Source organism: Caloenas nicobarica, chromosome 16, assembly GCF_036013445.1.
Source record: "Caloenas nicobarica isolate bCalNic1 chromosome 16, bCalNic1.hap1, whole genome shotgun sequence".
NCBI classification, from domain to species: Eukaryota; Metazoa; Chordata; class Aves; order Columbiformes; family Columbidae; genus Caloenas; species Caloenas nicobarica.
Genome location: NC_088260.1, coordinates 10,136,476 through 10,152,619, shown reverse-complemented (window position 1 = coordinate 10,152,619; position 16,144 = coordinate 10,136,476). Strand labels below are relative to the sequence as shown.

The 16,144-nt window shown below is 41.0% G+C and overlaps 1 protein-coding gene across 8 annotated transcripts in view; it reads left to right on the top strand.

The window, feature by feature from the left end:
• DEPDC5 (DEP domain containing 5, GATOR1 subcomplex subunit) overlaps window positions 1–16,144 on the top strand; it is a 49,167-nt gene that overhangs the window by 4,720 nt on the left and 28,303 nt on the right. For 4 of the 8 annotated variants that reach the window (XM_065646793.1, XM_065646791.1, XM_065646792.1 and 1 more), the window contains exons 8-24: window positions 499–568; window positions 911–989; window positions 1,750–1,811; window positions 2,401–2,470; window positions 2,749–2,821; window positions 3,541–3,644; window positions 3,955–4,029; window positions 4,916–5,050; window positions 5,529–5,590; window positions 5,693–5,766; window positions 6,916–6,985; window positions 7,527–7,563; window positions 8,303–8,423; window positions 9,527–9,747; window positions 11,237–11,440; window positions 11,948–12,083; window positions 13,761–13,858. In XM_065646793.1, the coding sequence (XP_065502865.1) occupies window positions 499–568; window positions 911–989; window positions 1,750–1,811; window positions 2,401–2,470; window positions 2,749–2,821; window positions 3,541–3,644; window positions 3,955–4,029; window positions 4,916–5,050; window positions 5,529–5,590; window positions 5,693–5,766; window positions 6,916–6,985; window positions 7,527–7,563; window positions 8,303–8,423; window positions 9,527–9,747; window positions 11,237–11,440; window positions 11,948–12,083; window positions 13,761–13,858 (1,691 nt within the window). Of the gene's footprint in view, window positions 1–498; window positions 569–910; window positions 990–1,749; window positions 1,812–2,400; window positions 2,471–2,748; window positions 2,822–3,540; window positions 3,645–3,954; window positions 4,030–4,915; window positions 5,051–5,528; window positions 5,591–5,692; window positions 5,767–6,915; window positions 6,986–7,526; window positions 7,564–8,302; window positions 8,424–9,523; window positions 9,748–11,236; window positions 11,441–11,947; window positions 12,084–13,760; window positions 13,859–16,144 lie in introns of all 8 variants that reach the window. The other 4 variants (XM_065646787.1, XM_065646785.1, XM_065646786.1 and 1 more) reach the window with 1 other exon arrangement.

Below are 16,144 nucleotides of genomic sequence, written 5' to 3'. Positions count from 1 at the left end.
AGTGCTTCCTCTGAGGACTTACTGTTACTTATGACTTTAGATTAATAAATCCAGAGAGTCCAATTGGAGGATCTTCTCTGCAAAATCCTGTCACATTTTATTGTCCCCTGACTCTTCCACATACTTCTTTCTGCACCATGGGGTTGATTTGGAGTGGAAGAAACTAGTAGTAGGACAGCCAACCACACTTGTTGCTTCTGATGAATGCCAAATAATTTTCTTTTTACCTCTTCTAATATTTCCACCCTTTCCCAAGATGCATTAATAGTTACTTCGGTTACTGTCGAGATGACAAAGGAACAAGGAAATGTGCAGAGAGAAATGGCTGTTTGACTTCTTTTGGATTAAATATCAGGTTTTAACCAACTAAACTTCTGTCCTGCCTTCAAGTTATCCTTGAATGCAGGTTTTGGTACATCCCTTATTTGCTCAAATGTTGATTCTCTGATCTTCGTGTTCACTTTGGTTAGTAAATATTCTGTGCTCCTTTTCTTCCAGGGCGCAGGCAGGTGAACTGTGGGTCAAGAATGAGAAAGTCACTTGTGGATACATCAGTGAGGATACCCGGGTAAGATTTCAGGGAGCAGGGGAAGGAAGATTTTTCCCTTCCTTGTCGGTTTTCTTGTGATTCTGTCTTGCTTGCAGATTTGTATGGATCATTTGAATTGGCGGCATTGCCAGGTGAAGAATGGCAATAAATTCAGGAGAACGAATGATTAGTAAACTTCAGCTCTTCTGTGCAGGCAGCACTAGGGATTCCTCAGGCTGTTGAAATGTCAGCTTGTTGGAGGGGAAATTTCCTGTAATGCAGTGGGCACAGTCATATAGTTTGCTCTGTAGTTAGCTCTTTGCATTTGTCCCTTTTAGTGAAAGTACCTTGTTTTAAATAAGATCTTTCATTCCTTTGCAGGTGGTCTTCCGCTCCACTTCTGCCATGGTTTATATTTTTATCCAGATGAGCTGTGAAATGTGGGATTTTGATATTTATGGTACGTAGATAACTGACCTGCCTGATTGTCAGTGTGGACGGCAGCAGCTGTCCTTTCTGCTGTTATTGTTTATTTCTGTCATGACAAAATCAAGGGGACCAACTGACTGAACCTGGGAAAGGTTTTCTGTGGATATAAACATGTTTGGTGACGAGGGCAGGTGCGACCCTGTGTGAGTCCTGAAACCAGAAATGTGTGGAAGTCCTGTGCAAATAGGATCTCGATGGTTTAGATTTCTCTTGACTTAGGATTAGTGACGAAGCAAAAACTCCACCTTAGCCCAGGTAGGGTCAGCCAGAAGTATTAAAACTTTAGAAATTAAGAATTAATCACTTACCTGTGTCATTGTTCTATTTTTTTTTTTTTCTGGCTTAATTCTTCAGCAAACCTCTTGCCACTTCCTTTGACCATGTGTTTAGGCATATGTAACTGGGCAACTACTCAAAACTGAGCAGGGGATCAGTCATGCATACTGTGCTTGAAAGATGGTACAGATGCTTTCCCAGCATGCTGTGAATGTGTTGGAAAAAATAATTTAAAGGTCAGATCCTTTTGACAGTAAGAGACTTGTTTACATCCTCTGAACCATAGTCATGCTTTTAAATTTTTTATCATCTTTGTTTTAGTGATATCAGTGTTCATTATGCACATAGCTGCTCTGATTCTAACAAAAACAATTGTCCTAGAATCTCAGGATTAAACATACCCCACAGTTGAAGTAACTGCTGTTATTGATGCTTTGGAAATGTTTACTTTGCAGGGGACCTATACTTTGAGAAAGCTGTGAACGGTTTCCTTGCTGACCTCTTCACAAAATGGAAGGTGAGTAGCTGCTTGATTCACGCTGTTTGAAAGACCAAGATGATGCCATCCTAATGAACCCATTGATGGGTCAGTGTGAGGAGGACACGGGTGGTGTCAGTCAGTGCTAAGATTTACAGGAATGTGAGAGGTGACTTCTGGGCATCAAAAGAGGGTTATTGCAGGTCTGCATTAAATCATGTATGTGCCAAATGATCCTAATACTAATCTGTTGTGTCTGCTTTGTTTTTGTCATACAGTTTGTTTGTGTGGAGGCTCTGGCTGGACTACAGTCACTAAATGTGTGATAGCGTTGTTTGTGCTTGTGCAGTGATGCATAAGTCAGTTTTAGGCAATTTTAGTTATCCTAGGACTCAGTTCTGAATATTTCCCTGGTACAGGGTGTAATTTGTTCAGTACTGCTCTCTTTTAGCATGAGGAGGTTCCAGGTTGTAGTATAAGGGCCACTGATGATCTGCAAGCTTCTTGAAAGTGAATTGCTTCAAAACGAAACAAAGCCTCGCTGCCTCTTGTGGCTGAGCAACCCAGAGCTGTCTTCTGTTTCAGTGACCCTTAATGTTTTCTTTTTTCATCTGTTTTTCCTGTACAGGAGAAGAATTGCAGCCATGAAGTGACAGTGGTTCTATTTTCTAGAACGTTTTATGAAGCAAAATCTATAGGTATGTAAGTTCTGTATTTTCATGTTTCTATTTTTTAACCTGTCTCCTTTTCTCTTGAAAGTTGGTCACAGGCTGCTAGTGACTTTATAAGATACGGCAAATTTTTGTCATCATACTCAAGCTGTCATCTTGTTTTAAAAACAGTTTTAATATTGTGTAGGAGATCTGATACTTTTCAAAGGTGTTTTTTTTTTAATGGAAATAACAGCTCCTTACTAGAAAAGATGAATCATTTCTATACAAGAGCTGAGGAAAATACATGCTTTTGCTTGTTTCAGATGAGTTTCCTGAAACGCATCGTGCATCAATTCGGCAGGATCACGAGGGCAGATTTTATGAAGATTTTTACAAGTATGTGTTCCTCCCAGTTCTTCCACCTCTTGTCCCACAGTGTATGTGCAACCCTTGTGGAGAATATCCTGTTATGAACTGTAGGACCTTGCAAGGAATTAAGATAGTGAAAAATATCTGTGTTGGAAACTGGCAGCAAATTGATGAGTAGTGCCCATGCCATCTGTGAGTGCCCACCCATATTTGCTAAATCAGTATTCTGTGTGCACGTGAATATTGTGTTGTCTGTGCTCGACTGGAATTGCCAATAAGCTTAAGTTCTGTAGTGCTGGGAGTAGTTTCTGTGAAAGACGTAGATGTTTTGCAGATCTTTACATTCTTGAGTAGTTGAAGAACAGATGGTGCCATTGCTGATACCACAAGTGTTCTGAGTTAGGTACTGGAGCTCTCTGGCTGGTGGTCACAACAGATACAGGTGTCAAATCCATCACTTGATTCTGATCTTGGACTTCTAAGTGACCTTACTGCTTTGCAGAACAGTGATGCTATTTGACATGTAGTGTTGGTCACACATTTAGAAACGAGAGATTATTCTGGCTGGAGATGTGCCCAGCTTTGTTGTGCATCTACACCTTAGTGATTGCTACAAGTACATGACAGTTCTAACGTGCTGCCCAGCACAAGGAAGAAGCTCACCTTTTTGAGCATTCCTTTTTCTGTAGTTTGTTCATCCCTTCTCACTTCTTTTCATGATCCTCATTAAGTTGTGCTCTTTCTAGAGTTGTAGTTCAGAATGAGAGACGAGAAGAGTGGACATCATTGCTTGTGACCATTAAAAAGCTTTTCATCCAGTATCCTGTGTTGGTACGACTAGAGCAAGCAGGTACGAGAATCCTTCTTTCCCATGCTTTTATCCTTTTATCTTTTTTTTTTTCTTTCTTTTTAAAAGTTCTTTGTAAACTCCTTAGTTTCAGTTGGAGTCTGGTATTGTACTACTTAATGCTCTTGTGGCTAGCCTACTTTGCTTGGCTCTTTCTGGGAGATACACCAATCCCAAGTTTGTCTGTAATTTGTTGTAGTGGTAGGATGTACTACAAATGCAGTGTGGCATGGGTGTGTATTTGTTTGTTTTTAAAGCTAGTCTATTCAGAGATGACATTCTTTCCTTTTTTTCCTTCCTAACACTTGTCCAGAGGGATTTCCTCCAGGTTACAATTCTACCTCAGCACAAGGGAACTACCTGGAGGCCATAAATCTTTCATTCAATGGTAAGTTAGGAACAATAGATAGAAATACACAGGGGATGAACCATTAAAGCAGCTGCCGATAAATGGGTGTGGACTTACATTGCCTGTTTGTTAATGCTGTGAAGAGGAGGGGAATATTACGTGGTTAAGTTGTTATTTTCAGCCTCAGAATAAATCGTATCATGTGTCGCTGGAAAACCAGTGTCTCTCAAGTAAGTGAGTATTGGGTATTTCAGGCCTCAGGAACCATTTATAGAGCCTTGTCAGGATGGAACTTTTTCTTCTAGCTCTGTATATGTAGGAGAACCTCTTGGAACAGAAGTTGAAATTTTAAATTATGGAAGCATTTCAAAATCAGGTTAGATCAAATGTGATTTAGGTGAAGCTGATCCATCTTTCTTAGCAGAGATATAGGTTTGGTGGGCTGGAAGGGTTCCCCAGAGATCTGCGTTTTGTGATTCTGCACATCAGATGTTGTTCTGTCACCTCAATCACTGTCTTGTTACTCTCATGGGAGGGAGCACAGGACTTAAAATGATTAGTAATGGACTTTACCTTGTTGGGGTTTTTTTTGGGGGGGTTGTTGGTTTTGGCGTGGGTTTTTTGGTTGTTTTTGGGTTTTTTTTTTTGAGATGTTGTAAAGGAAACACTAAGCATATGAGAAAAATACTCTTTTGCATATATCTGATTCCCATCTTCTGCCCTAGCTCTTCTCACTCCTGTCGCTTTATTAACATTTATTGGTTGAACAAGACTATATACAAACCCTCTCATGCTTGCATGTGCTTTGTGGAAACTTGTTTAATGCCACTGTTAATAGAGTGTCACCTCCTGTGCTCTGAAAAAAACCCAAAAAAATCCAACGTCATTTTTTTCTTTTAAAGTATTCTCTAATTCTTTCTCTTAGTGTTTGACAAGCATTACATAAACCGGAACTTTGATCGGACTGGCCAGATGTCTGTGGTTATCACACCTGGTGTGGGTGTATTTGAAGTTGATCGACTCCTTATGATTCTAACCAAGCAGCGGATGATAGACAATGGTAAATAACTAGCAACACTGCAGTCTTTATGAAGGCAAACAGATATATTTGGAAAAGCTGTAGCCTTTTCTTGCTGTGAAAAAGTACCTGTTGTAACTTGTGTACTCTGGAAAAAGGGGTTACAGCTGGAAGACTTGTGTCCGCACTTCATATTGAAATGGGTAGATTTTCAGATAAATTATAGGCGTTTAATTTTTTTGTGTGATAGAGAACTTCATCTGTCCATGCAGACATTTCCCTTAAAGGATAATCGTGCATGACTTGCATTAGTTTAGAAGAAACATTTCTTGTATCCTCACTGGCACTGTTGGTTTGTAACCATACCACAGGACTGATAACTACTATCTTCAATATAATGACATCTTAAGATCTGATATGAATACAGATTCGCTCTTCAGTTCAAATTGATGATCTGTTTTGGCTTAGAATATCAGTCCTGCTTGGTAGATGGCTGAACTCTGCTGTTCTTTGTTTACAGGAATAGGTGTGGACTTGGTGTGCATGGGAGAACAACCATTGCATGCTGTACCACTCTTTAAGGTAACGCTTCTTGTCCCTTCTCGCTGCTCCCACTAGAAAAGTTACTCATTTTGTGAGTAGCTCAACACAGCTATTTGCTTTGCTTCTGAATTCCTCCTACAGCTCCATAATCGCTGTGGACCTGGCGATTCCAGACTCTGTGATGACTACAATATTCCACACTGGATAAACCATAGGTAGGTGAACTCTATCAGCCTTTGCTAAACACTTCTGCTTTGCTTTCCTCTTTATAATCTGTGAATTCTCTTTCTTCTTTAATTGTTTATTTCCTCTGTTCTCCTTGTGAAGCAAAGACATATATTGCAATAATCTTGCAGAACTAGGAGTGTTCTTGCAGAGCTCTGGGCATTAATGCAACATATCGGAGATGACAGACAATTTGCAAGGGGAAAGGTCTTGATCTTTCCAGTTAACTTAGTTCTAGCCTTTAGCTATGCTCGAAGGAAGTCAGAAAGCTAAACAACAAATACAATCACTTCAACTAGATTGGTTATTAGTGAAAGCAAATACATCACAAATGAATGGGTATAGGTAGAGAAAATGCGGGTAACGTGGGTAAATGCTGGAACAGTTGCAGGAAACACTGAGGCTTCACTCCAAGACGCGGTAGGGTTCCTTTCTGCTTTCTGTGCCATAATTCTCTTCCTTTCCTACACAAAGAGATCAGGTTGAAAACTACTTCCTCAGTCCTTGTTCTGCTGTAGGATTACATTTTTCTCTCTCTTTTAATACCTCATTTTATCTGCATGCATTACTTGACTGTCCTGACCAATTAACATTCATTGATTGCTTATATCCAGTATATTCAAGTGGCTGGAAGGCATCTGATCTTTGCCATAGATGAAAAAGGTGTTTGAAGGCTTATTATAAGGCAGGATTTAAAAGATTCCGATGACAAGAAACAGGTATTAATGACTAAATTATTTCAAATGGGAGGAGGTCTGTAGTTTTCAAGCAGCTGATGTGAGTCTTTACTGTCGTGTAAATTAAGGAGAGAATTGTACAAACTGCACGGTGCTGTCTAGACAAAGCGGTCGGTTCCCTTCCTGGAGAGGAAAGAAATGAACCAGGGAAGGCAGATGTCAGCATATTCGGAAGTGATCTAGGCTGAGGCTGTATGGGAATCAAAGGCTGGTGGTTAACAAAAGTAGCTGCTTTCAAGTTAACCATCCGTCAGCGTTTTCCACATGTTGTCTTATGCAGAGCAAGGTATCCCCTTTTCTCCATCTAACAACCAGCTCCAATTCACGGGCTGTTTGCTGCATCGCTAACCAACTATGTTCAGTTCTTAGAAGACAGCTGAGCCACCCTGTTTTTCCTTTCAGTTTCTACACATCCAAAAGCCAGCTCCTGTGCAACAGCTTCACTCCACGGATCAAGCTGGCAGGAAGGAAAGTAGGTGTCTTTCTGATTTATCTTTTCTTCGTACTAGCTTGTCAGATACCTTTTCTCAGCCAAGTATCAGAATCTTTCCAGCAAGTATTCTAACAGCTGTAACTAAGTTTCTGTGTTAGAAGACAGTGAAAGCAAACCTGTAATTGTTGTTTTAGGGGCTGGGAATGAAAGACTAGTTTGTAGGTCCTTTCCAGGATGAAATCAGGTGAGAAATGTTTTAGCCACCATAAAAATTAGTGTTTCATTTCTGTAATAAACTCTGTGGAGAGGAAGAAAGGTGATGGCAAAGATGTGCTTTTTTACACAGGTTTGTGACTATCAGTATTTAATACTTCTGAAGTGGTCTGGCTGCCTTGCTGAGTCAGCGGGATAAACTTCAAATCTGATGCTTGATCACACTGGGGGATATTTCCTTAGAACATGCTGACTGTCTCCCTTCTCTCTGTCTTTTCTCTTCTCTCTTTTTTTTTTCCTTTTTGTTTTTTTTTTTTTGTGGTGGTTTTTTTTTTTGGTCACTTCATGCTTCCTTTGGACCCTCCAGCCACTGACTGAGAAAGCAAAAAATAACCGAGATGCCTGTGAGTAATTCTTTTCTGGAATGATCTATTCTACTGACTCCCAAACTAACAAACAGCTGTAGTGAGATAATGATACTTCAGCAAAAACACTACTGACGAGACGCAGGAAGGGACAATTGTTGCAGAAAACCATCAAAACCACATAGATGTTATTCAGGATGTTAATGTTCTTATATCAGTTGCCTTCTTGGCAAATAACTGATAAGGAGGGGTAAGTTTCTGTCCTGGCTGCTTGTCACTTGGCTAGAGGAGCAGACAGTATCAGGCAGGTGTGCCAGCGGTGCTGCTGATGGGAGTAGGGCAGGGATTTACTGCCTTGGGATATTGTCAGTGCACTGGCCACAGAATTACAGTGGCAGAAGCTTGCGTTCTGCTAATCCCACCTTGTTTCAGGAAGGTGTACATTTTTAAAAAGAGGCTGTCCATTCTTCCAAAGATGCTTTAAAATGTGTAGTTCCCTCGTGAGGGAACTTGAGGCATCTGTTCATTCAGGGATTGATTTGTTGATTATTAATTTAATGTCTGGGATACATGGGGGAAAGACATTAAGGCCTCAGCAACCCTGATTCAGAGGCACCAACTCTGATAATTGAGCTGCCCCAGCTGTTCTGCTCCTGAGACTTGTCCTTGTTATTTCTTTTGGAATAGATACTTTTCTTGGATAGAGTTGGATACTTCTAACTTGCAGATCTTGAACATTCTTGAAAGAGGTTCCAGTGCTAAATGACTTTTATTTCAGCATTAGGGGCTCCAAAAGATGCTGAGAATGCCTTGCCCATCCAGGTGGATTATGATGGCTACGATGCTCAGGTGTTCAGACTGCCAGGCCCCTCCAGAGCCCAGCGCTGTACCACGTTCAGGTAAGAGGCTTCTGAGTGTACTAGTTCTAGGGCAGGTATGTTATGGTGTATTTCTGGATGCATAGAATGCTTTGAGAAATATAAGGAAAGTTAAGCTCCACGTGCTTACAATTGAACAAAGTGTTATCTGTAGTGAGTATTTATGGCTGGTTGTCTGGTGCTTTGCTTCTAAGGCAGTGTGTGGGATCTAGGAAAAGGCATAAGTATACTTTTTCTTTAGATCTTTAATTTTGTCTGAATGTAGAATGAAGCTAGTCTTCCTTGCTATGTTCCTAGCAGATTTTTCAAGCTGGGTAAGAAAGTTCTTGCACAATAGACTTGCACAGAGTTGTAGAAATAATATCAGTTTGATGCACTGCTTAATAATACACTACTGATGTGCACTGCTGCACATAGAGTGATGGGGGATCTTCCCTGGAAATGATGCCTTTCCAAATGTGAGAAGAAATGGAGGTGCTGAGTACAGGTTCTCAGATATTCCATGGCCTTTCCTCTGAGAAGAAAGGCTAATTATCCTCAGGTCCTGGCCAAATTCATTGAACAACCTATAAATTTTAGTGCTTTTTAAGGAACATGGGATTGATGAACTTGTTTTGAAGTATTTTTTTGCTTTCCTTCTTTCAGTAGTATTGTCCAAATCTGAGGAAACTGTGCATGTGGACTCGCTTGTTAATATGAGCAGCTTGTAGAAATCCATGCTGGAAGATGCCAGTATGATTTAATGTAGTTATTAATTCCAAGTAGTTTCCCTATAGTTATGTGTTCCTAGCACTGTAGGCTCAGGTCTAGTATCTTCTAGACCACACCTATATTACCAGCTTGGTGTGTTATCTATAGAATGGCATAAAGAGTTGAGCATGCTCTTTTCCCAGTCATTGTGCTGGAAGTGTTTTAGTGTTCTGTTCTTCTATTGTATGTTGCACAATAGTATATAGTACCCTCATAGTTTAAAGAAATAGTGATTACTTCCTTGTAGTCCTCTTCTTGAGTTCACCTATTGAGTTTTGAGTCTTTTACATGACTTAGGCCTCTTGAAGCCTCTTGATAACCCAGGAATTAATCTCTCTTTCATATCACTGGCCATATCTGTTTATTTTCAGCAGGTCTGTGAGGGAGAGAGAAAGTCGCACCAGAAAGAGCTCCAGTTCCTACGACGTCTCGTGCAGCCCGTCCCTGCAGAGCCGCACGCTGCCCTCGGAGGAGGTGAGGAGCCAGGCTTCTGACGACAGCTCGCTGGGCAAGATCTCCAACATCCTGATGATCCCACGGCCTCATCTGCACCAGTGTGAAGTCAGCAGCTCCTTGGGCTATACCAGCACCAGAGGTCAGCCTGGGGGAGGTGGAGGAGGTACCTTGTGGGGCAGAGCGAAGATGGAACCTTGTGTTGGCCACAGCCCGGCCAGCGCAGGGCAGGTGGTGCCTATATCAGCATTCATGGTTCACCTTTTCCACAGCTCAGCTACTGCTGGGTGTGCATTCCCCTTTTGTTATCCAATTCCTTTTTTTTTTTTTTTTTTTTAACTAACTTGTCCTAAATAGCAGTGTCCCAAAACTGATTTGTACTTTTCCCTTGTCTATTGCTTTCTTTAAAATTTGACTATTCTCCTGGGCCTGCCTGTGAATGTGGGCATATACAAGTAACTTTTTATTATCCAGGTCACCTATAATTTGTCAAATGAGAATTGGCCTGAGTAGTGAGCCCTGGGGGGGACTCTGCTTATAGCTTCTTTCTATGGGGATTTGTTGTCATTAAGAGTGACTTTCTGGATCCTTCCTTTTGCCAATGTACTGCTGAGCTATCCTGGTGTGTTAGCAGTGCTGCCAGTCTTTGTTGTTTTTTTTTCCTTCCAATTTAACTTCGCTCCTGGACACTGTGCGGTATCTTCCATAAACCTAACTCATTTCTAGGTAAATTGTATTCCTCCTGCAATTGCTTGATCTGTAAAATTTGACCCTTGAAGGCTCTTTGTTTGGTGTGGTTTTTTTTTTTTTTTATGTCACGCTGTATGACCTGATACCATATTTATCCTGTTACAGGAACTGGATTTACTGGTGTGGAACTGCTGTCGCACAGTGTACTGCACATTACATTTACCTTTCATGTTTTCCCCTGCTGTCGGTTAATATACACATGATGTTGTTGTTGTTGTTTCTGCTGCTCCTTTAGTTTGAAGGATAGTTTTGTGAGCCAGCTGAAGGTGTGCAGCTGGATGGGGGTGTGTGTGGAATAGGACTGGGGAGGAGTCAGAGCTTTTGACATGTTTAAGTTGGCAATATAGAGTTGTAACAGAGACCCTTCTCTTTGGGATTTCTGTTTGTTGAACAGAGCAATTGCTACTTTGTTATCTGGCTTATTTCTGTCTCCTATTTCTAAACAACTGCACTTCTGTTCTAGGTTGAGCAGTAATGGCTAACTGCTAGTTTGCTGAGATCATGTCCCATGTCTTCTGGAAGTAATCCCTTATTTCAGTCGTCAGATCCGAATGTTGCAAAAAACCCCGCATGTTCCTCAGTTGTAGCTTCCGCCATGTCTTTTGTCCTCATCCTGAAGTTTTTTGTGTCAGTCTTTTGATTTCTTAGGAATTCTGACAGCTCTGAGTAATTCTTCATAGTTGACTTAGCAAGTGGTTTCTTTATGGCTTTGTTTAGCATAAGGTGACAGAGTATACGGCAATGCTGTAATGGCACATGAAATAATATTCTTTCTTGTCTGGATTCTTGTTAAAGTTGTAACTTGCAGACTGGCTTGGAATTGCTTTCAGCTTCTCTTTTGCCTGGCGTCTGTGTGATCTCGTGCTGACTTTGTTTTCTAGATGTCCTTGAGAACATGCTGGAGGCTCAGCAACGTGACTCCAGTGCCCCTGGGAGGTTCCATGTTGGCAGCGCAGAATCCATGCTGCACATTCGGCCGGGGGGATACACACCCCAGCGAGCGCTGATCAACCCGTTTGCCCCGTCCCGCATGCCCATGAAGCTGACGTCAAACAGGAGGCGTTGGATGCACACGTTTCCTGTGGGTAGGTCCTTCATGTCATGTTAGATTGCTGTTACTTTTTCCTTGTCCAAGCATTAACACAAGAGAACCAATGCAAACCCTGGTGTCTTGAAGTACTCTGCACTGTAACAGAGGCTGAACTAAGGGTGTAGGCTTGAGAAGTCAGAGATCCTATATTTGAAAACATTACTATCTATTGGCAACCTTGCAGCATCAGGAACTGTGGAACAATCTTACACTTGATGGAGGCCGTTGAAATTAATCATAACTATAATTTGGGTTGACTTTCAGATGCTGAATTGTTCTCATGTTTGTTTAGCACCTTTTAAGTAGGCCCTCCAAAATGTTTAAAAGAACATTCTGCTTCCCTGGCTTCAGAGAAGATGCCAGAGGTCTCTAAAGATTTCGTAAACGTGCTTTCTTGATTTCCATTAGTTGGCATTGCCTGTGTTGTTGGCATAAGGAGGGTACAGGCAACTGAGGAATCAACACAGATGTGGCGATTAATGGTCGAACTGTAACTGTGTAGGTCCATCAGGAGAAGCAATCCAGATCCATCACCAAACCCGTCAGAACATGGTGGAGATGCAGGGCAGCGGGCAGCAGGATCTGACGCATTCCTCTGCTGAGCTGCTGGAGCTGGCTTACCACGAGGCCACGGGCAGGTGAGCTCCTCAGGATCGATCCCTGTGGATTTGGCATGAACGTCCCTGTTCCTTAAAATTTTATGTATGTTACAGTAAGGCAGTTATAGGTTGTGATCTTTAACAGTATGTTGTGTCAGTGCCACATATGCAGCATATACTTTTATTTTGAGATATAAAGCTCTTTTGCCAAGGCTGGGGATGGTTTACCTCCCCAATTTGGGGAGGGTGGTTGTTTATCACAGAGTTTGCAGTGCACAAGCAGTGCAGTGCGTCATTCATGGAATTGTTCAAAATTGCCTTATAAAAGCCTGTGTCTTCTAATTCGTGATTTATTATCCCAATAGCTTTGACCTTCATCCCAGAATAGAACGTTATTTTAGCACAGAGCGTAGCTTTGCCTCACAGTAACTGTTGAGCAATTTCAGTGCTACCATTCGGTCCTGTCTTCCCCATGTAAGAAATACAGCCATCATAAACATCAGGGATGGATTGCAAATGAAAGTACCTGTGTTCGTAAACTAGTTTTCTTTTATAAAACACGCTTTGGTCGGTGTTGGGAGCTTATATTGATTGTTGGCTCTGAGAAGTGAGAACAATCCTGATGTTACTGGATGTGGCCTGGTTGTGGGGAGGCTGTTTTTACAGCGAGAGAAATTAGATTGTTCACTTCACCTAGGCTGTTTTTCAAGCTGCACAGTTGTTCTCCAACCTCCAGATACTGTCTTATTTGGGTTTTATCTGATTATTCTTTTATTGACAACATTTTATCCACATTTTTCACTCATTATTAAATGTTGTTTACCAAAAACATTTTGGTAGCTTAAGCAACTTCAGAAATGCCAAGAAGTTTGTTTCTTTCATCATTAACTTTGTCTTTTCTGCCATGTGTTTCTTCCCTCTTGCATGCTTAGAAATTACTGTTACATATTGTTTCTGAGTGTCCAAGGTGAGCGAGGACACTGGTATCTTCTGCCTTTTTCAGGGTGTTTTTTCTTGCCATCTTCAAGCAGTCCTTCAGGAAATTGCACTGACTAATTAACTCTCTCATGCCATTTTTTTCCTTTTATAGGGAAATTGTTGTCCTACCTTGTACTTTGTATTCCTTTAGTATACTATAATCTCTTTCTGTGTTGCATAATTTCAATATTTTGTCATCCTCACCATCTTTGTTCCCTAGTTCTACTTTAAAAAAAATTAATTGCCTTTTTATTGCTTCATAAGTACATCCTAGTGTGCTAAAGTATCTTGTCATTGATGCCAATCTCTTGTGCCATGTTCTTGATAATCCTTTTTCTTGATCTCTTTTTGGTCGCTCCAAAGCAATTTGCTCCATCTGGATTATTAGTTTTATAGACCGAGAAGTCAGATCTGTAAATAACTAGCTAAGTTTTGTTTCTCTCCTGGGAGGTATATGAGTAGATGTTTCTCCACTGTTCTGCAAAGATCCTGCCTTGGTTATTGCTGGAGGCAAAGAACAAACAGTATGGACAGATACGGAATATTGTTACAGCCTTTGCTGTGCTGCTTTTGTGCCCATCACCATCTCCGCAAACATCATGAAGAGCCTGGTTTCACCACGGGCTCAGCTGAGACAGCAGCTGATTACTTGGTATTTGTTATCAGCTCTTGCTAAAAGCAAGGAAGGGCACGAGTGAGGAAGGTTGGTATAATACAGGCTGCTTTGTTTTTCTCCAGACATGTCAGCTCTCGGCATCCAGGTGACGGTGCTTCTTTCCTGAGCTTCAGTGGGACAGAAGAGTTCTCCAACGGTCTGGCGGGTGGCAACGGTGCAGGTAACAAAGCAGGGCCAGAGCATGGGGCTGCGAGAGGAGCCTCTTCCCTGTTAGCGGGGACAAAGTCATAGAGGCAAAAGGCGTGGAAGAGAGGTGGGCCAGGCTTTACAAGGTAGAAAGAATCAATTACAGAAAAGGAGTTTTCAACTTCGAGTGATCTGGTAATGCTTGCTCTTGGACTTTTTGGTGTGTGGTAGTTTTTTGGGTGGTTTTTTTGGTGTGTGTTTGTTGTTGGTTAATGTGTCTCTACTTCTCTAGGTATGCCTTATAGGCTTTAGTAAGAAAGATCCTGATTGTTTACATTTAAGAAGCTCTCAGGCACATAATAACAAAGCACTGACATCCAGACACAAAAAACATCTAAGTATGCGCTGGTATTGTTCAGAATGTTTTTTCTGGGTGGTGTTGCCTTAAGGTGTCACCCTTTAGATGAAGAAACTTGTTTGAATGTATATATATTTCACATATACAAGCTGATGGAAGGAATAAAGTTTGGTTATATCTAGGTTTTGAGAGAAGCTGTAAAAGCAGGTTTATTTTGCATGGTACAATCTGGCATCCAGTGCTTTCTAGTGTTTCTTGTCATTGTCTGCAAATGCACTTTCTCCAGATTTTAAGGATTTTTAATGTGACGCTGCTTATACGAAATGTTATTTACACAGCCCCAAATATTTCATCACATTTTTGAGAGAAGACACGTGTCTGTACTTTCCATTGAAGATTAGCTCTGTCTTGCTTACCTGACCCAGACACCTCACAACATGCCACACTAGGCATACTGTTGTGTTGTCCTTTTGGGGTTGGTTGGTTTGTTTTGCAACCTACCTTCTGATTTTATGGATGTGCTTTTTGGATAGGCACATGGTGGGGAAAAAAAGAACTTTTGAACTATAGTGTTCAAGACTTCTGTTCTTTTTTTCAAAACCATTTTAAAGAGCCGTAAAGAATTTAGCAGACTTAATTTCTTGTATCTCTCTCGTCTTGTGTTCACATAGTCGCATTAAAAGTGATTTTGTTCTGTTGTTTCCTTCTGTGGATTTCGTCTGAATAAATTTCATTTCCTTGCTTTATTCCTTTTTTTCTTTTCTGCCTTCCAGATAGACTTTGTTTGTTCTCGCATTTGCTAAGCTGCATTTCAGCGGCTGGATACAATTTGCATGATGTAGATGCAGAGCATATCCTGGCAATAAGCACGTGTGCATTTTATAGAAGTCTCTTGTGTCTGTAGATGGGATATAAATCACGTATGTGGTAGAAGTTAATCTGTGTCTGTCATTGCGAAAGTCGTTATGAGCACCTGCCCTGACGAACCGCCCGCAGCCATCTGTAGCTGCCACACTGTGACTCAGTGATTTGACTTCTGTTTCTCCCTTATGGTTTGAGTCACCTATGCAATGAAACTTTTTTATTATTACGATTTCAAAAAATATGATTTCTCAGTGAGTCTGGTTCTCCTCCGCTGCCCACAGTGTGTTTTGCTGCAACATGGGCTTCACAGTGAAAAATCACCCCATCTATTTCCGTTGACGTTCAGTATGTTTTCTCTGTTGTCCAGCAGATGGTAGATGATAGTTCAGAGCAAATAAATCTTCTTGCAATTCCCTAACTAGATGGCAGATGGCATCAGCAGAGCTGTTGAAGGGTGAATGCCAATTTGAGCCAGCTCGTCTGCTGTTTTACTGGCATCATCGTGGAAGGAGATAACAATCCATTCTGCTAGTAAATGCTGTTTAGAGTAACAGCCACGATGTTGATATCAATTTCCTGGATAAATCTACATAAGCTAGTTTTATAAAAATGGCTCCTTGTAAATGTTTGGAGGCTTCCTGAAATTTGTATTTTGATAAATGCCTTTCAAGCCAGTGATTTTTCTTGTCTCCTTAGCTGCTTGTTTCCTCTCATGTGCCACAACAGCTGTTTATTCAGCTACATGACGAATCAGCTCAGGGATCTGATCCAAATGAAGAGTAACTGGGGTTTGTCTTTGCTGTATGGATTGTTTCTCTGTCACTACACCAATATTGATAGAAATGCAGCAAACATATGAAATGGGACTAGGAAGAACTGGCCAAGGGGTACCATAGCATCGTGTTGGCTTAGTGTTCACTGAGCTGTAGTTTTAGTATCTGTTTTCCAGGTTGATTGGCTGCTTAGAATGAATCTGTCTGATAGTGAGAAAAATTATAGTGTCTTAAGTCCTAATCAAAATTTAAATATGATTTATTAGTCTTAAGTCCCTTATTAGTCTTCATTTAGGTTAGTATAAACTGAATAAACTGAATTTTG